The sequence below is a fragment of the Dermochelys coriacea genome, chromosome 5, assembly GCF_009764565.3.
Source record: "Dermochelys coriacea isolate rDerCor1 chromosome 5, rDerCor1.pri.v4, whole genome shotgun sequence".
NCBI lineage: Eukaryota > Metazoa > Chordata > Testudines > Dermochelyidae > Dermochelys > Dermochelys coriacea.
The window spans coordinates 64,246,834-64,267,688 of NC_050072.1; the positions used below are offsets into that span (position 1 = coordinate 64,246,834).

The 20,855-nt window shown below is 36.4% G+C and overlaps 1 protein-coding gene across 2 annotated transcripts in view; it reads right to left on the reverse strand.

The window, feature by feature from the left end:
• Positions 1–20,855, reverse strand: part of CHD1 (chromodomain helicase DNA binding protein 1) — an 82,872-nt gene that overhangs the window by 17,634 nt on the left and 44,383 nt on the right. For both annotated transcript variants that reach the window (XM_038401992.2, XM_038401994.2), the window contains 15 exons: positions 17,479–17,695; positions 16,011–16,100; positions 14,639–14,829; positions 12,411–12,599; positions 11,774–11,936; positions 8,564–8,716; positions 8,095–8,166; positions 6,618–6,767; positions 5,343–5,491; positions 4,921–5,017; positions 4,734–4,829; positions 2,833–3,009; positions 2,523–2,683; positions 1,127–1,168; positions 157–287 (listed from right to left, as the gene is read on the reverse strand). In XM_038401992.2, the coding sequence (XP_038257920.1) occupies positions 157–287; positions 1,127–1,168; positions 2,523–2,683; positions 2,833–3,009; positions 4,734–4,829; positions 4,921–5,017; positions 5,343–5,491; positions 6,618–6,767; positions 8,095–8,166; positions 8,564–8,716; positions 11,774–11,936; positions 12,411–12,599; positions 14,639–14,829; positions 16,011–16,100; positions 17,479–17,695 (2,078 nt within the window). The remainder of the gene's footprint in view (positions 1–156; positions 288–1,126; positions 1,169–2,522; positions 2,684–2,832; positions 3,010–4,733; positions 4,830–4,920; positions 5,018–5,342; positions 5,492–6,617; positions 6,768–8,094; positions 8,167–8,563; positions 8,717–11,773; positions 11,937–12,410; positions 12,600–14,638; positions 14,830–16,010; positions 16,101–17,478; positions 17,696–20,855) is intronic.

Sequence of the window (20,855 nt, forward strand, 5' to 3'; positions counted from 1 at the left end):
GGTATTGATTTCACAATCCACCTATTTGATGTTTTTAGTGTATCTGCAATAGTTAGAATCAGATTAATAACTCTGATATTATACTTAACCACTTAACAAAACTTATTCTTGATAAGTCCTTTTTATTCCATTTTGTTTTGCTCAAACATACTATACCTGCTCTTTCTTGTCCAGAGGAATTGTCCTTTAAAGCCTTAATGCATCCATTGTGTACCAGTTCCCCCAAGCGCCTAAGGTCTGTCTCAGATTTATCAACTAATTCAGCATCTCTAGCTATAGCATCTAGCCTGTAATAAAACACAAGTTCTTCTTACACCTCTGAAGCTTTGACACTTTATAAAGGACTCCTTCAAAATACGAAACTAAAGAGGTAATGTCAGTCTGCATTCATCCTACGCATGCATATCTGGTATGTCGTGTGCAGTTCTGATCCATATAGTTTAGAAATGCTATAGAGAAACTGTAAAAATGTCAGTAAAAGTAATCTAGAGATCAGAAAAACAGATCAACAGGAACAATAAGGGAGCTAATTTTACTTATACAGTATTGGAGTGTGTACATGGTGGGTGTTTGAGACAGACACACCCACACTGACAATTGTTGGTAACATGACCCCACAGTTTATAGAAAGAAAGACAGAAAGAAAGAGACAAATTGCTCACATAACGCAGTGTAACAGTTTAAGAAGAAAAATGAGGACTGACATTAGAAAAAACATACTTAACAGTAACGCTAACTGGGCAACTGGGGCCTAACCATTGTGAGTCTTTTCATAAATTTCAATAGGCATTGAACAGGCTTTATGATAGCTTACAAAATGAGGTGGATGAATAGCCATCACTGAAGATGACTTAACAATGTGCTAGTTAAGATAGGACTCTGAAGGACATAATGAAGAGTCCTGCAAAATGCAAAGGGTCAGATTAAATGACCTGAGATGTCCTTTTGGCATTCAGTATATATGAAAGAAGAAAAATAAAGAATATGAAGATAATTTATTATTATTATTAAGGTAACAGACTAGCACAGTGTTCTCTTTTCAAGATATGGACTCTTAGTATATTGTTTTTATGTTTAATCTTATAAAATTCCAAATTGTTACGTAACTATAATCAAATAGGTTTACCTTTCCAGAGGGCCACCAAATTTCTTGTAACTCTTGATAAACCTAATAACAGAAAATAATTGCACTGTTTAAATGTAAACTTAACTAATCATGGTTTAAAAACTACAGTGAATAATATGCTTATTGCAATATAAAAACCAAATTATATGAATAATGCTAAAAAGAAAAATCACTAGGATATTTTAATGAATCAAGATAATCCACATTTAAAAACAAGTGCTTCATTAAGTTTACTTGATAATATAAATAAAACAATAGAAGCTACAATTTATTTCAGAAATTACTTTATTAGTTTCACAAGACAACAGATATTCAAAGCAACCAGATGAGTTTAGTCATAAGATCAAATGTGGATTTACAGTAAATAGCGAATTCAGAGATATTATCTCTCGTATAGTTAAGGAGTAATGATTCAAGACAGATTATTTCAATTAAGATTTAAGATACATGGCAGAAAGGAGAAGGAATATTATTGCAATTAAAAGAATCACATGTGGATGGTAGGTTATTAAGAAATATGAAACATCCGGGATAAAGAAGGGAAGCAAAGCAGCTCAATTTCCTTTTCGCACATGATCAGAATCCGAGTTACTACCGTAGTCACAAAAGCACCCTTGAAAAAAAAGCAGTAATCCATTAATGTTGCTAGATGAAATGGAGAGAGAATGAGGATCTTAAAGTTTAAAATTTTGTTTATAATCTAAAATATTCTTCAAGTGTTACAATCATTTTAATGGAGATAATTTTAAATACTTAAATTATAGAAACAAATCAGCATTTTGAAAAGGTAAGATTAAAAAAAGTAATTATTCTCCCTCATGCCAAACATTGTTTCCCGAACCAACTATTTGAAGTGATCATGTCATGTAGTTTACATCAAAAGATCACTTAAATGATTTCTTATGGTTTTAAAAACTTAAAGCATCATGTCACAGGAATTCAATTACGAATGGTGAGAAATTCAAAACAAAACCCACTCAACTTCTTGTAGGTCTTCCTGCAAAGATGTGCAGTCTCTCTCTCCACCTACGGTTTATAATTAACTATGAAAAAGAAAATATTTAGCCTACTCATACATATTTTATAAAAATTTCTCACCATTGTAACAATTGTTTTTTGAAAGTGCAGTATCGGGGGAATGCAGGGATTAGGATCTGTACATACTATGAAACAAGTCAATCAGGCATCATACTCAACTTAATAGTATACCATATTAAAATGGGATTTCACTGTGTACGTATTAATAGTCCATTATGTCAGCACCATATGCCTAGACTAAAAATTCTTAATCCAAATTCAGTTAAAATTGACTTTGTTCCATAGTTTTAAACTATAATCTGATGAAATTTCATTTCACAACTATAACAAAGCATTTCTTTCCCCACCCCCATCTTACCGCCTAATCTCTGCATCACTAAATCCTTTAATATTCTCTCGTGGAATAGTGCGTGGTCTTCCTCGTTTTTTGGGTCGTTTTCTTTCAGAGATAGAATCACTATCAGAACCAGAGTATCTTCTGTTCCTACTACGCCTCCCTTCACTTCCATTGAAGCTGATCTGGAATTTTGAAAAGGAGTAAGTCACATAAAGTTACATAAACAAAATTCATAATAAAATGTTTCTCAGTTTATCTAAAATACACGATAATTAATAAAAGAAAAAGGGGAATGAGAAGGGAAGAAAAGTTTGTCATAACCCAAAGATACCTGTTTTGCACAGTTTCGCATTCTTGGAAGCATATAAATTTCTTCAAGCTCCTTCTGTCTTTCCTCCTCTTCTAATCTTCGCCTGTGGAGCTCTGGAATGATTTCTTCCCAGTTCCTTGAATTTCGTTCAGGCTCCAACCCAATGTCATCTTCATCCATATTGGAAAAATTGGCCACCTTGTAAAGCAGAACACATTTAAGAGCCAATAAGAGTATAGGAATCTACCTCTACACCATCACAAACTATAATATTAGGAAAATATGGTTCATATATTCATGACAGCACATGCATACTTTTATATTTACAATTCACTCCAATTATGCCTAGGTATAATATATACATTATGTACTCTTTTTTCACACGTGCATGCATGACACACAACACCTTGCCTTGTAGTGACACTGGGGTGGGTATGAAAAAAATATGGAGTACAAACATTAAAATGCCTTAATCATAGTTAGAGCTACGACTTTGTCATGGAGATCAGGGAATCCATGACTTCCAGAGACCTCTGTGACTTGAGCCTCCAGGGCCTAGGAGCTGTAGGGTCCCCACCAGCCCTGGCGGTTGGGAACTGCGGGGCCTGAGCTTCCAGCCACAGAGGGCAGCAAGGGTGCCCCGCTGTTCCCAGCTGCTGCGAGCCCCTCCCACAGTTCCTGACCACTGTGGGCAGTGGGGGTGCCCCGGAGCACGGAGCTTGCTGTGGCCAGCAGGGGTGCCCAGGTGCATGGAGCCACCGTAGCCAGCCCCAGAGCTCCAAGCCAGAGCCAACACAGGTGGTGGGGGTGCCCTAAGCTTGGAGCCACCACTGGTGGGGGACCTTGCAGCTCTGAGACAGGCAAACCGGGTGGCGTGGGGAACTTGCAGCTCCCCATTTTGTCATGCATATTTTTAGTAAAAGTCACTGATCGGACAGGTCATGGCAATAAAGAAAAATTCACAGAAGCCCGTGACCTATCTGTGACTTTTACTAAAAATATGCATGACAAAATCTTAGCCTTAATCATAGTCATTTGGTCATTTCATGGTATCACTACAAGGTTAAGGTTGTTTTGGTGCCCTAATTGTATATTTCTTATCTTAATATATTTGAACTTTGTTTAAGTGTAACTTTGATTCTGTATTTTTTAGCCTTCTAATGCTTGATTTGGGGATAATTACAAAATCCCTGTAATGTTTCGTACCCTTAAACTACAGATATATTCTCTCAAGCCTATCTCCATTTTGTTGGAGCTTTTTCCTCAGGAATTATTTTGATACACCGCCAAAATTTTCCTCAGGAATGCAACCAAGACTGGCAAATGGTTATTTTAACCATTTATAATTCAGTTAAACCCACGTGGAATTTCACGGGACAAAGACAAGATATTTCTCTATCCCAAGACCTTTCTCCATGCCAAACTTCAAAGACCTGCTGCAAGCAATGAAGGTGTTAAAGCTTCTCCAAACAAACCACCACAAGAAGCTTTTAAAAATGAACGTATTAAGGAACCTAAATTTAGAGGCTGCGGCCAGCTCCTACTAGTCTGAAAGAGCTTAGACTTGAACACTACCCTGACACCCTTTTAAAATAATGTTAAATGTATATGACAATCTTGACATGAATAATTTATAGATATCACAGTAAAGTTGCAACTGAACAGACAGCAGGTGAATTACTTGATGTCTTACTAATCAGGCAAAATTAGTCAAGTTTAAGGTTTTTTTAAAACCTCATGTTGGAGACAACCATCTTATGCATGTGAAAAGAGATTTGTGATAAAAAGTTTAATGAATTTCCTTAATTTGATATGGTTGTTACATATGAATAAAGATAAGATGGATATTTCAGGTATTTCTGTAAATTAACAAATATTGTAAAGGAAACTGCCACTAACAGAAATAAATGAGAGAGCAGTACCTTAAACTGGGAAAGCAACTCATCTCCTACGGTTAATGGGCCTGGCTCATTTTCCCGTGTTTCAGCCCTCTTTAAGATTTCATCTATATCCATTTCCTGAAAAATAACATTTCTTGTTACCATTAAAAGACTGAAAACAAGATTAGATTGATGTGTCCAATTTATGTAGAAAGTTAGCCCTGCTTACCAGTGGCTCCTGCTCTTCTCCTTCAGGTTCCTTAAAAAGTTCCTCAGCACCAAACTTTAAAATTGCTGACAACTCTTCCTTATTAAAAGGAGTAGAGCTGAAAATACAGGAAACTAAATTTCATTGTCTACTATTTACAGAAAACACCTTAACTTTAGATTAGTGTGACAAATTCTCCATCATGATTCAAGCAAGTTTTCTTCTCAGTGCATTGTAAGAAAAAGTTACATCTAACATGCAATATGAAAAAAGGTTTTTGAAGGTAGCAAAAGTAATTTTGAATCAGAATTAATTCTTTAAATTTTACATATACAAGTTCACTAGATATTTCCTCACTCAACATCTAAAAAAGTAACATTATTTTAATTAGATGTCAATATATTAAAAAATTATCACCCTTTCTGGATTGTGTATCAATATACCTTGAAGGAGCGGAACCTGTGTGGAGTACAGTCTTCCCTGTAGTGTCCATTCTCTGAATTACTAAATGATCTAACACCATCTTCTTCTTGGCTCTTTCAAGAATATCTTCCTCTACTGATCCCTTTGTGACTAGCCGATAAATATTAACCTGTGTACAAAAACATAAAAACTTGACATAAACATTTGGAAGTTACACATTAAAACTACATTTAAATTAATCTAAGACTAACAAAAAACTTGTGCTAAAAAGGGGAAGAAAAAAATAAAGATGTCAAATCTTTGTTTTCAATGTCCTGATTGTTGTTGATCTGTGTTTCCAGATTTAAATTCAGTTTAGAGACTAAGTCAGCTCTTTCACTCAAGTCTCTCCATAAGCAGTTTCATAACTAGTATAATTCCAGAACTTTTAATCAAACTCCAGTGATGAGGCACATAGATTCAGTTATCTTCTAGAATGACATCCATGCACAATTTATGCTTAAATCATACTACACTTGTGGCAGACCCACAGCCCTCCCCATACTACTTGCAGTTGTCATCTGGTATTCATTGCCATGAAGGAGCAAGTTCCAGCTGCTCAATGAACAAGTCCTATTTTAGTCAATATAAGGCTCAGTTAAGCACTAGCAAAGCAGAAATTTCACATTATATTTGATATAGGGAACACAGCAGTACGAATGTACTATTACAAATTTACTAGTGTGACAATGTTGTAGCCAAGTCCATCCCAAGATACAAGAGAGACAAGGAAAACTCATCTCTCCATCAACAGAAGTTGATCCAAAAAAAAAAAAAAAAAAAAAAAAAAGATATTACCCCACCCACCTTGTCTCTCTAATTGTTCTAATATGTATTTTACAAAATGAAAATTCTTTAGCAAGTAACACGGTTATTGTTATTAAAGTCAGCATCCTACTTACACAGATTTTATATGTACTATACACAAAAATACGCAAACACATTATACTGAGACACCTTAGAGACTAACAAATTTATCTGAGCTTAAGCTTTCGTGAGCTACAGCTCATTTCATCGGATGCATCACGAAAGCTTATGCTCAAATAAATTTGTTAGTCTCTCAGGTGCCACAACTACTCCTTTTCTTTTTGCGGATCCAGACTAACATGGCTGCTACTCTGAAACCTGTCATTATACTGAGAGTTATCTATGAACCCAATATTTATTGCTCTAAAAATATACGCAGACTTTGGCCTCCAATCCTGCATCTGACAGAACCCCATTGCAGGTTTGGGACTTAAAGCTGAAATACATACCTGTTTCTTTTGGCCAATCCTATGAGCTCTAGCCTGTGCCTGCAGATCATTTTGTGGGTTCCAGTCAGAATCAAATATAACTACGGTGTCAGCAGATGCCAAGTTTATACCTAGCCCTCCAGCTCTCGTAGACAGTAAAAAGCAGAAATCCTGAAAGTAGAAAAAAAAGAAATGCATCATAAATACAATATCAAAATCCAGCCAAAAATCAATCTTAACTTAAATGAATTTAGTTTGTATAAGCGCTTTGGGCAGAACCATCTTTTAGATTGTGTATTTGTACAATGCCTGGTACAGTAGGACCCCAGGTCCATAACTGGAGCTTGTTCCTGCTGCTACCACAATATCATTAATTGACTAATAAGAACTGATATCAAGTGTATTTATTTTTTTTTTTTTAGTAAATGTTAAGGTAGATTTTCATGCTGATTGAAGTCCCAAGGATGTGGGACTCTCTACTCCAAAAGGTAAAGCTGAACCTATCTTGCTAAATTTAGATGACTCATCTTTTGGTGCAGGTTATCTTCTCATGTTGGATGACAAAAGGAGCCAGAATTCTAGAAGGTAGACACTAGCAGAAAGAATAAGTGAAAGCTAAACTATGAAGCGGAGTATTTGTGACCATTTGGATAAAATTAATTGTAGGTCTCATTTAAACCTAAATAATCTGATCATGGGCACTTTATGTATACACAAATGGATGTGAAACAGTAGAAGATTCATAATCCAAATTGTTTTGAACAAATGAATTTTTAGCTACATGCTTAGAAATCAAATTAGAACAATATTGCAATGGACTTTTCTGGACAAAATGTTGGTTCCTTTGTGAGGTGAGGGGAAACAGCTTCGCAAGTACAGACATTGAATTATGACGTACACAGCAAAATCCAATAAAGGAAATAAGCTCTATTCAATGTAAGAAAAATCCTATTTTTATAAGAATCATTTTATAGTGTTTTGTTACATAACAAAAGGATAATCCAACTAATATCATTCAGATCTAATCTAAAAGTATATACTTTTCTTAAGGTTGAAGAAGGTATTTTACACAAGTAATCAGGATCATACTTTATGTGAAAAGATGATGCATAGTATTATTGCAAAAGCACAGAAATAGAAGTCATACCCCCGACACGTGTGAGGTTTAACTCTTTATGTTTGTTAAGTGTTCTGAAATATTTGGATGGAAGGTGCTGGAGAAGTGTTCGGCATTTATGATATGGCCAATACACTCTAATGAACTGTTTTGTCAATGTTTCCAATAATAAGTTCTACTTAGAAGATCAACAGTTGTAAACATTCCAGATAGATAAGGATGACATTTCAATCTTAATGCTAAATTTCCTTGGTTTTAAACCCTGAAATCTTGGCTTTTACTGTAATGGTTTTTATCATAATTATTAATAGCAAGAAACAAAATATAAATAATAGAAAAAGACAAAGCAAATTCCATAAATGAAAATACACAGTAGCCTACCTCTGATCCTTCTGCGTTAAAATGATCCAGTGCTTGCTTCCTCAATTCCCCTTTTATTGAGCCATCTAGTCTCTAGAAAGATTGAACGCTTCAGTTAAAATACAAGTCTATATAAAGGTTAGTCCTTACAAAGTACACTTATTACAGTAAATTTTAATTCTGAATTGACAAAAGTACAGCCATAAAAAAATACAGTAACTTGAAATCTCACCCCCCGACCTCAAGTTCCTCCTAAATCCAGCCATGCAGTTTCAAAATAAGTTTTAGGCTATATTACTAGTCTTAGTTTTCTGTTCATAAGCTCAGTCTTCAAGAAGGATATAAAACACTGTTGATTAATTTTTCTTAAGAAAAATTGTATAGATCATTTGGCAAGCCATTTTCTGCTAAATAAAGGTGACAAGATATTAAATGCTAAAAGAGAATGTAGACTCTTTCAGCCAGTACAAGAACAAGAATAAACTCTTACCTGAAAGGGGAATTGACGATACTTCAAATATTCTGCTAGGATGTCCAGCATCCTCACCATCTGAGAGAAAATAAGAACTCTGTTGCCACGCTCCCTTAAGCGAATCAGTAGCTTGTCAAGAAGGATTAGTTTCCCGCTGCTACGGATTAAATGCTGCAGGAATAATAAAAATCTTTACTAATTTATGTGGATTCATTTTGTAATATTCTGTGATCAGAAGAATACTTTTTTTATTATATTGTAGTCAGTGTACTGTGTGCATGAATCAAAAGTTAAATCATTAATGAACAAAATAATCAGGATATTATATTCAATTCCACCCCAGTATAACAGAAAAACAGTATGAATTTAGCCTGCCTAAAGCAGGCAAATGTGTGCAGTGAGAGTCATGGTTGTTAGGCAGCTGATGAGAGCTTTCACATCATGCATATACTTGTAACTTCTTGATACCTTAAACATTTAATCTAAAATGACTCCTAACTCCGAAAAATATAATTTGCTGGACTGTCCTAGTCAGTAGCAGCAGTCAGAAGAATGTTCATGCTATTTTAATAGAAAACTTCACTGGAACTTCCAACTAAGGAACTCATTCACCTTGGTATACTACATATAAGGGCCCCTTTAATTTTTTTTTAAACGGATTTTTTGATAAAAATCCCCATGTTTTACAAAGGCTATTCTTTTTTAAAAAACAATTTTCACCTGAATTTTGGACCACTGAAGTACATGAAAATATTGATTATGTTAAGAAAACCCAATATATTACATTAGGTAGATGTGTATGTTAATATTAACTTAAGTGTAAATGTGAGGTTATCTGTAAGGCTGGACAGTGTCAGATACACATATATACACACAAATGGGGTGCGTGTGTATATATGTCAGTGCTTGAGTCCTAAAGAAAAGTAGTGCTGGAATTCTCTGGACTTGTCTCCTCACTAAGGAAGGAGAAATGCAGCACTGATAATCTAATCTGATCTGACCTGACCTCGAGGGTACCAACGGTCCTCTCTTTTCAGGAAGAAGCATGCACAGTAATATAATATTATGCAGTTAAATACACTTAATTAAACAAACAACCACAGCATTAACCTTTTTTCCTTTCAATACTGTTACTTTTCTCTATTTGTTGCTTTTTTTCTGCCTTCCCGTCCCCCAATATTAAGCCCACTATTTATCCAGAAAACTGGAAAAGCAACATTTGGCACCAATTTTTGCCAGTTTTTAATTTTTTGTAAGAAATACTGATATTTTTCCTGGGAAATTTTAAACAAAACAAAAACTGAAAACAAAAGATCTTGACTATACAGAGTTACCTTTGTAACTAAATAAAGTTGCTATACAAATATGTTACTACCCAAGGTGATGTTCAGGTATCGTGGAGGTTATCTGGGTATTTTATACCAGGAACATCACTATGGTATCTGAGTGCCTTAAAGGTAAAACAAAAGTAAAACAATGTAATGCCTTAAAAGTGAAACAATATCATTGGGAAACTGGAAACAATATAGAAGTGAGTGCCTTAAAAGTAAAACAACAATATTTTTCCTCTCACACTTTCTCTTTCCCCTCTCTTCTCACATCCAATCCTTTCCTTCCCTCTACAAAAAAAAATTAAAAAATTACACTATAACTAGTTGGATTTGTTTAATTTTTAGTTTACTAGCCTGAAGGAATGTTGGATATTGCAGAGTTCCTGCAAAAAGTGCGTTGTCCCCTAGGTACAGTGGCAGATTGAGTTAACCACCATTCTCTTCTGTACATAGTAAACATGCATTCATTAGAAATTAATATTTATACAGTGCAATAGGTGCATGACACTTTACACATTGGTATGATCAACTAAGATCTTAATCCTGTAAAAATTTACAAACATGCTTAACTATAAGCATGTGAGCAGCTTCACTGAAATCAATGGGAATACTCAGCTGCATATACTTAAGCACAAGTGTTTGTACCATCAGGACATAAGAAATATCCTAAGGTAAAATTAAGATGGTAATTGCACATCATTTACAGTTTTTCACTAATGCTAACTAATTATCTTATTAACCTGGAGCAGGGAAGCTATCACTTTGAATATGCATCTATTAAAATGATGAATGAAGAAGTATTTCTGACAAATATGGCCCATGATTTATGTATGATTTACACTCAATATGCCAAATTTTAAGATAACTATCTTTCAGCCTTCTTAAGAACTACTTTAAAATGCAGATTGGGTTGAAATCATAGGCTGTCACTGCAAAATTCAGTACTTCTGCGAAAAATATTTAAAATGAGAAAAGATCCAATGAATTTTTCCTCTCTGATCTTCAGAAACATACAAAAAGGCCCACACTTCTGTCACAGCAGTACACCCTTACTATAACGCCCTTCACAATAGCAAACCTTGGGCTATAACGAACCTGTTCCATGGATCCCACCTCAAGCCCCGGGGCTGCTTTGTGGGACTGAGAACTCCTCTGGCTCTGGGACTGCAAGCATGGGGGTGACAGCTCCTCTGGCCCTGGAGCTGCGGCAGAAAATTCCTGTGGACTCATGGCAGAGTGCTCCTGAGGTCCTGTGGCCAGAGGAGCTGTCTGCCTCAGACACAAGCTGTCAGCTCGGCCATGGGGCTTGAGGTGTCAGCCACAACCCTCATCCCCACAGAAGGGCACTTTCCCTTTAATGAACTCCTGGCTAGAACAACCAAATGGCTTGGATCTGCAAGGGTTCATTATAGAAAGGGTGTACTGTATTAATTGTTTAGAATGCTATATTGTCATCAGTTATTCTCTAGTCTACTTGGCTAGAAATTCGCATAGGTTTATACTTATACGGCATTAGAAAGCAATCATTACAGAGGTATCTTGGCCTTTTAATTTGTTCTTTTTCAGATTGATTTAAAATCTGTCAAGTTTTGCTTTGGTTCAAAATAGTGTCCCAAATTCTCAACCCAGTAGACTACTTCCCTTTTAATTTAATCAAATCAGCTCTATTTTTATTCAGAAATAAATACAATAGTAACTACGACACAAAATCTATTCAATACATATCTATAATACAGAATGCACATCACAAGTTCAGGTCTTCACTTTACACAGTATACTTCAATAAGACAGTTGATAAATAGATAAATGCTGTATAAACCACTTGCATGCATATTTCAGAAATAAAACTAAGAAAATAATTTTTATTAAAAAAAAGTGTTGTTTTTTTTTTTTTTACCTGTAAGGCCTCTTGTTTATTATAGAATTCATTATCATCTGGTGGTTTAATGAGGTAGCAATGGTTACAACACTTCTTGAGTTCCATCATGATGTTCAAAAAGCCTGAGGTACTGCCCTTTGAACCTTTACTCAGGGCTTTGTAATTCCTGGTTAAAATCCACCTATGATATAGAATATGTAGTGTAATTCTTAACCAGATTTTTTTCGGGGGGGTGGAGGGAAGGACCAAAGAGGAGACAAAAGGTGGCAGGCAGCTATTAAAATATGCAGTAACTGCAGGAAAAGAATGAAGCTCCAAACATAAAACTCACAAGTATCCCATATAAGACAAGCTGATTGAAAGGAATTAAATTAATATGAATTACACTAAAACAAATCTTAAAAGCAGAGAGCATATACTAAAGGTGAAATCCAGGATCCATTCAAGTCAATGACAAAAATCACATAGGCTTGAATTAGGCCAGGATTTTAGAGAAGCGGTTTTTATAAGTCTTTATTACAAGCTGAAAAATATCTGTTTAGCAATTAGCAGCATGCAAAGACTCAATAAAATATGGCAATCACACATATAGGAGGTGGATGTGTTTGGTTTTTTTGTTGTTTTTTTTTCGGCTATTTCAAGGTAGCCCACTTACTTGTAATATTGCTTCTGCAATGCACTCATCTCCATTCTCAAAATCTGTTCAACCTTGGCAGGTAGAGATTTTTCTACATCTTTCTTAACCCTCCGTAACAGAAATGGCTCAAGTTCTCTGTGAAGACTTGCATAGCCAAATTCTCTCCCTTTGCCATGCTCCTCTTCAAAATCTTCCCAGGAAGAAAACCTTAAGGTAACATAAAAGATTTTAGTGGTATCAAGTTTTTCTATTCATCTGCAGTGTTTGAAAAATGAAGCACTGATGCACTGTGGATGACCTGAGAGCAATGTGGACTAGAAAGTGAATATATGGAGAAAAGAAAATGACTAGCCGTTTAACCAAACTAAGAGCAGATTGGAGCAAAATTCAGAATATCATCCATGGGTGGCGCATGCCTCTCGCGTTTGGGGAGGCTAGCCCGAGCGCTGGAAGCTACCCTTGTACCCAGACCAGGGCTCTGCCCCAAGACCCCACCCACTCTCTTAGGTCTCCCTGCCCGCTGCTGGCCAAGTCCCTCCTCTCCTCCATCCCCATCCCCCACAAGGCCCACTCTGTCCACCCCTCCCTCAAGCACTCCTCCCGTCTGACTTGAATAAGAATAAAAACTGGGGGGAGGGGTGGGAGCATTCGATGCCCCCAGGTACCCCTAATTGCCACATGCTGCTTAGCAGGAGGAGGGTCATGCTGAGTGGTGGGGGGTCCTATGGGGGACGGAGGTGAAGGAGAGGAGGGCTGCAGCCAGGGGCGGGTGGTGGGAGCCTGGGGGAAGGGGTGGAGCAGGAATGAGAAAAGGCGGAGTGCAGATGCCCAAGGCATCTATGCTCTGAAAGGCAGGGGTCGGCGGCTGCACCGCAGGGGAGGCTTAAGCTCCCCTGGGCTATTATACCCACAACCTACGATATCCATCTGTAGAAGATGCCAACTTTTCAACATTTGTTTTAATCCTGAATTAGGATGAAAAATTGAAATTTCAAAAAAATTTTGTGCAAAGGGAATTCTGATCAGGAAACACAAACACTTCTTTTTGACATATTTAATCAAGAAATGAAACATTTTGATATTCCGGAAACTCAAATGTTTCATTCTGATTTATTGAACTGACCGAAAATGCTTCATTTTGAGTTAGTTCAATAAACAAAACTACATTTGCTCATAGTGATACATTGCCTCATGGGAACTGTAATACGAGAGCCTGGTGCTCCTAGCTTCCCCTATGGGTCAGGTTCCCTGGCACATACTATATTTCCTGTACTTCATCAGTCACATTTCTCCCATAATGCATCATGTAGCTTAGAGGCAAATCCACACTGTATTAGATGTAAATCCTCTGAGGAGCCCAGCCCATAGTTAAGAATGGGAGTCAGAACTACAACTCCTATTAAGTAATGCACTGAAAGGGAAATGCAGTTTCGTTTGGGTTCAGATCAGTTCAACAAAACATTGATTAATCCAATTTGGGTTAAGATGACCAAAAATGAAATATTTCATCTAGATTTTTCTAACAGAAAATCAAAATTTTTCAGCAAAACTGAATGTTTCACAGAAGAAAAGTTTGGAGTTTGCAGAAACTGCATTTTCCAGGAGAAAACCATTTCAATGGAAAACTCCCAACCAGCTCTGAGAGAAATGCAAATATATTAACAGCACAGCGAAAACCAAATTACTGTTCAGATTGCTTGCATTTTTATGTAAATGTAGTTTTGGGGGCAAGTTTTAGCCAATGATTTTCAATAGTGTTTAGTTTAGTGCAATGGGCCATACAGCATCACTGGTTCTGAATCAATATGGACTTCTTTATAGGAACCAATGACATTGTATTTCCTATTGTATTTTATGGGCAAAAATATGTGACAGAGAGGCATTTGCTATGCAAACATAAATGACATTAAACAGATAACCTTATTAGCTGTCTCAAAGACAATGACTGAAAGGATGCTGAGAATTAACTGTACAGAGACTATCCTCCAAAACAAGGTGAGGCATACTGTCAGGGTTGTAACCCATATTAAGGCGTTTCCAGTACCAATCCATTTATTTTAATGGTTTTCTAAAACAGAAAAGTTTTAAACTATTATCAAAGTTATTTGTCAGACGTGGCATGAAAAATAAGTGCATCTGCTACATGTTTAAATATTATATGATATTTTAAAGTATTTTTCACTGTGAAATTATCTGTTTAAGAATACTATAACTATATTAACAAGAGTATGAAAGATCTTATTTACTTTTCTGGCATGATGAAGTGCAGCAAAGACCAGAGCTCTTTGAGGGAGTTTTGCAGAGGAGTTCCAGTGATAAGAAGACGATGGTTTGACTTAAAGTCTATTAGTGTCTTGTATAGAAGGGAATCATCATTTTTTAAACGATGAGCTTCATCCACTCCTATAAATGCCCAATTTAGACCACCAAGGAAAGACTTAAAAAAAGAAAAGAAAATTATGTAAAAGAAGCATTTGATAGTTAGAATCATGAAGGCCATATACTATTATTTTTCTACAATAAAATAAATAAATAAATAAATAAAATTCAAACCTTAAAAACTGACTACTAGTTCTGCCAGTCCCTTTTCACACGCCAAACATGAAGCAGAGTAACCGATAACTGGATATAATGTTTGTTAGCAAACCTTTAAATTAATGGTATATGGACACCTGTGTGTTTTAATATTGATCTATGTCTTAAGTTGGCTGGGATCAACAGCAGAAAGAGTTCTTAATTGTTAAAATATTATAGTTAGCTGTGAGCTATACCAACAAAAACTCAGAAGTGTGAGCTAAAGAACTACAGAAGTGTGAGCTATACCAACAAAAACTCAGGCCTCAACACATCATTAGCTTCCATTAGCTTTCCTCTGGATCCATTAGCTCAGACCTTTAATTAGCTTTCCTCTGGTTCTGAAAGAATTCACAGGAATGCTATTTAATCACACATGAGGTAGTACAAAGTACACTACAAAAAGAAATAACTATGGTCCTTCTTTCCAGAATATATAAAACAGAAATGAGGGGAGAGAACACAGCACTTGCTGCTAGAAATAGGGAAAAGAAGAAGAAGAGAAAAAACTGTCAATTAACCACAAAATAATTGCGGCATGATGCTCCGATATGCTGTTGTGATGTTTGTATTGATAATTAAGGTATAAAAAAGTTTTTTTGTTTAAAGCTCAACTCTGAGCTTCTAAGTGCTCTGAAGTCCACAAGGTTAATTGGAGTGCCTTCAAACTGATATATGAGAACACTGCACTACTATTCATCATAATCACATATTGACCAAACACTGCAATTGAACTACAGTATATGGTGCCGGATCTGTGGCTCTCTGATATCACTCCTCAAGGTTCAATATCAAAATTGAAAGAGCAGCAGTAGGTAGTAGTAGCAGCATAAATAGCTGGAGAAACAAATCAATGTCTCTCAGAGATTTGAAGAAAAATAATCTAAACTGTTATAGAAAATCTATCATATTTATAAAAACAAAGTGTGCACATTTCCAGGGCCAAAATAAATGTAATGGCAAGTACAATTCTATATGTTGTGGTACAGAATAAATGGTAATCTCTATTAATGGAAAATAAAATAATTCAAAATTATGACTTACCTTATCCTTTAGCAAAATTTCATAAGTTGTCAAAAGAATATTAAATTTTAACCGTTTGGACTGTGGATGCATCCATTCGTGAGTTCTTATCTACAAAGAAAGATTGTAAATTTGTGAGAAATTTGAGATAGAAAGTTTGGATGGTCATTTTCAACTTGATTAACTTTAAATGCTACAGAAGTATGAATGTTAAATAATATACAATAATCTGATTTTTTTCTATTTTGTGCTTTTTTAAAATAATCACTAATAGGAAAGAATTAGAATTACAAGTAGGATAATATATATTTGATAAACACTCAAAAGTAACTTGTTAGATATAGGGGCAATGTCATAAAGTGATCAAAGAAAACCAGGAAGGTAATTTGCTCCTCTAGAATGAGAAGTTGCATTTGAAGGAGGAAGGTGAAGAAAGAGTTAGTCAACTATTTTTCATTTTGAAGTATATGCCACCTTTGGTCTACAAAAACATTTGAGATACATTAGCAATTTATTCCAAAATAATAACCTAGACAAGCTTTAATGTCATTTCTGGCCATCAAATGATTTTATTTCTCATGTAAACATTCAGTAATCAACTCATAAAATCTGTTCACTGAAATGATACAAATCTATTGTAGTATTTTAAAATAATTTTAAAAGTTATTGTATGTTCATGGTGCATCATTAATCTGTGTCCTAAAGAAAACTGTAGCTAAACAATACTTGGCTGCTTCATTGTTACTTTAGTAAAATAAGAACTTTCTAAAGCCTCCTTAACTGCAAAGGAGAAAAAGTAACAGGTGATACGTGGACCATGCTTATTTATAGAATATTCCATGAATTTTTGCGAAGCTAACATGAAAAATTAAAGGTTTTTGATTTTTAAATTTTCATTCTGAAAGAAATTCACAACTCTGAACATTACATCCAGTGGTTAAACTGGAAGGGAAAAAAAAATGGTACTCTTCCAAATTCTGGCCAAACGAAGCTCAGCAATTCTGCGACTCCACTCACATCAGATTTTATGCAACTGTTGTGACCAGCAATGAAATAGTCAACTATGACATTTAGTTAACAATCCCTTGACGTGAACGGGGCAGTTAGCACTTTTTAAAGTTATTGTTTTATGCTTCTCTGCACACCCAGACAGATGTCATTGTATTACTTTACATTCTGTTCACAATTTTAAATTTTATCTTCTCAACCACAAGGGAAAGAGAAAATTTATTTTTAAATGGAAGGTTAGATTTTCAAACAAGCTCCCTGCGTGTAGTAAGCAGAGACTAAGAAGGAAATAAAAGAGCATATATAAGTAATTATTTTACACCAAAATCTAAACTTTCAAATTTTCATATTAAATATTGTATTTCAGGCAAATACATGTTTTCTAATTTTTAACCAAACACACAAAAGATGAATAATAGGCAAATGTTTGAAAGAATCCTTTTTAGCACTGTGTTTTTCATTACTGTTCAAATGTACTCACCATGTTTCTGCTATTGATGTCTCCTAAATAAACCACAGCGTTCATCTGAGGAGCCCACGTCTGAATTTCTCTTTGCCAAGATGTCAAAGTAGAAAGTGGCACTACCAGCAAGAAAGGCCCATACAACTGATGTTCATGAAACAGGTAGTTCAGAAAAGAAATAGTTTGTATTGTTTTACCCAAACCCATTTCATCTGCAAGAATACAACTGTTCCCTCTGCAAAATGAAAGAAATATAAAAAAAAATTATATATTATCATACTGCTAATCACCAGGATAAAAATTACATTCCTTTAAGCATTTGTAAATAGAAGTTCAAAGATGTTTTGTAAGATTTTTCAAATGTATATCTTCTGAGGAAATGTAATTAGCTCACAGATTATGAGGACTATTGCTTATAACTGTATATTCAGCAATAAAACAAAGAATGTTTTCATACTACCAATTCAGAAAAAAATGGTTACAAACTTTTTTGTAATGGTGGTTCTTTGAGATGGGTTGCACATGTCCATTCCACTGCAGGTGTCGATGTGCTCCAGTGCACAGTTGTCAGAATTTTCCCCTTAGTGGAACCCATCAGGGCAGCACAAGTGCCCTCCGCTGCCTCACGCACAGGCATAAAGGGCCAAGCCACCCAAAACTGCCCTCAGCTCTCTCCTACCGAAAGACTCAGAGATGGAAAGGAGGGTGGATCATGGACATGTGCAACACACCTTGAAGAACAATAGTTATGGAAAAGATAGTAACTATTTTTTCTTTGAGTGACTGCACATGTCCATTCCACTGTAGGTGACTCATAAGCAGGCTCAACTGAGATGATTTCAGAGTCTATTTGAACAGGGACTGGAGGCCCACTCATCCAAAAAGCATATCTAGATTACTGAAGGATAGAGTAGCGAGAGGCAAACATGTGACATGATGAACAGGTTACCACTTTGCAAATGTTTAATATGGGCATATCAGCCAGAAAAGCCACAGGAGGTTGCTTGGGACCTAGTTTAATGAACCAACACACTATCTGACAGCTTCACATTAGCCAACTGGTAACACAGTCGAATACAGCCAAAATCCTTGGTGTGGACATAGGAATGCCCTTCATTCTGTCTGCAAACATAATGAAGAATAGGGAGAAAGACCCGAGAGGTTTAGTCTGTCCCAGATAAAATGCTAAAGCTCTTCTTTCATCCAGACAGAGCGCGTAGTCTCTCCTTCCCTTTACTACTCACTATTATTTTTCATATTAACCCAGCAATACTCTTGCTGACCTTTCAGAAAGAATGTCCCTACAGAAACAGTCTGTCCAAACCCTTTAAAAATCTTACAGCCATCAGGTTGGAAAAGAAAATGGTTACCCAGAGATGGGTGAAATGCCAAGATAGATGCTATGTGTACTCTAATTGAGCTAATCACTAATCCTTGAAGTTTCAGGGACTGAAAGTAGTCCAGTGTGTGCTGAATAGAAGCAAGAACAGGTGGAAACCCCTTTCAGTCTGGAACAGGAGGAAAACCTCTTCCATTTAGTCAGGTAAAAAGAATAGGAGTACTTGTGGCACCTTAGAGACTAACAAATTTATTTGAGCATAAGCTTTCGTGAGTAATGTACAATAATGTAGCTCAAATAAATTTGTTAGTCTCTAAGGTGCCACAAGTACTTCTTTTCTTTTTGCGAATACAGACCAACATGGCTGCTACTCTGAAACTTAGCCAGGTAAGTAATTCTAGTGGATGGTTCCTACTATTCAGCAGCATGTTCTGAAATTTTCTAGAGCAGGACTCCTGCCTAAGTTAAACATGAAACCTCCCTGCCATCAGGTGAAGGGCCCGAAGACTGGGGTGGAAGAGGCAGCCGCAATTCTGTGAAATCAAATCTACGTGGTGTGGGAGTAACAGTGGGGACTAATTGAGAGGTTTAAGAGCTATGAAAGCCACACAGTGACAACCAGTGTAAAATGGGCCTCATCCTGCTTGATCAGGGCAGAAGAGGGATTGGGGGTGGAAAAAAGCATACAGAAGACCCTCTGACCATGACAGAAGAAAAGCATCCACTAACAAACCTGTATTATGGGCCTCTCAGGAGCAAAACTAATATTTTCTGTTGTCTTTTGTTGCAAACAGATCCACTGGGGATCTCCCAGAGCAGGAAAATTGCCCTTGCTATATCTGGGCAAAGGAACAACTCGTGGTAATTGACAACCAACCTGTGCAGGAAACCGGCCACTCTATTCTGAGCCGCCCAGGAGGCGGATCACCTTCAGAAGTATAGAACTGCTGATGCAGAAGTCCCAGAGTAGGATTGCTTCCTCACAGAGTAAAGAGGACCACCTCCCCTCCCCATCATACTGGCAGTCAACACTAACATGCTTCTTCCGCTGACATTAGGAAGGAACAACATGCAAGCTAAGTGGATATCTCAAAACTCCCTGATGTTTTTTTTGTCTAGACTGAGATCTGGGATAGACCAAAGGCCTTGCATCTGCAGGGGTCCCAAGTGAGCCCTTCACCCCAGGTCCGAGGCATCCATGCCTAACGTGACAATGTATGGAATATAACATTTATAATATTATTATATTTAATATTATTGATATCAATATTACAAAATCACAATGAATCTTATATAATATAAGCCATGCAAGGTATCAGTGGAAAGGTTATGATTTGCTAAATATGATAAGCTCATTTATATGTACCACCTTTCTTTGTGAGTTATAAATGTGTGGTATATTTGTATCTCAAACTTGGGCGGTGTATCTGGGTGACATCCCCAGACAGATTGGCATCAGCATTATCCAGCCTGCTTGATGGCCCATCAAGGACAACCAGCTGTACAATGAACCCATTGAGAGAAGCCAGGGGCTAGCCTATGAGTCAGCAGGACATATAGGAACATGCTTACGGATAGGGGACTCTACGTACTCTTCAATGCTCACATGCTGGGAGCGAGTTTATGTTTGGGGCAAAGGATGTACAAGTCACATGGCAAAGGATATAATAATGCAGCTACATCATCTCCATTTTGTCTTCATTCTTGCATCTCACCTTTGGAGTAACTTCTCTACAAACTGAAGCTTTGAACAAAGGACTGATGGACCCATCCAAGCTTTGGATGTGTTCCAGAGGGACTTCACAAGCCAGCAAACTCTAGCTAAGTACCAATTCTGCTAAGATGCTGATATATAGACTTGGAAATCATATCTGTGTATTGCTTTGGCCATTTAACAACTCTCTTCTCATTCTTTTCTTTTATAATAAACCTTTAGTTTTAGATACTAAAGGATTGACTGGCAGATTGGTATGATCCATACTAGTATTGCTCTGGTCATGTGGCTGGCCCTTTGGGGATCAGAACATTTTATATAGTGAATAGAGTTTTAAGGAAC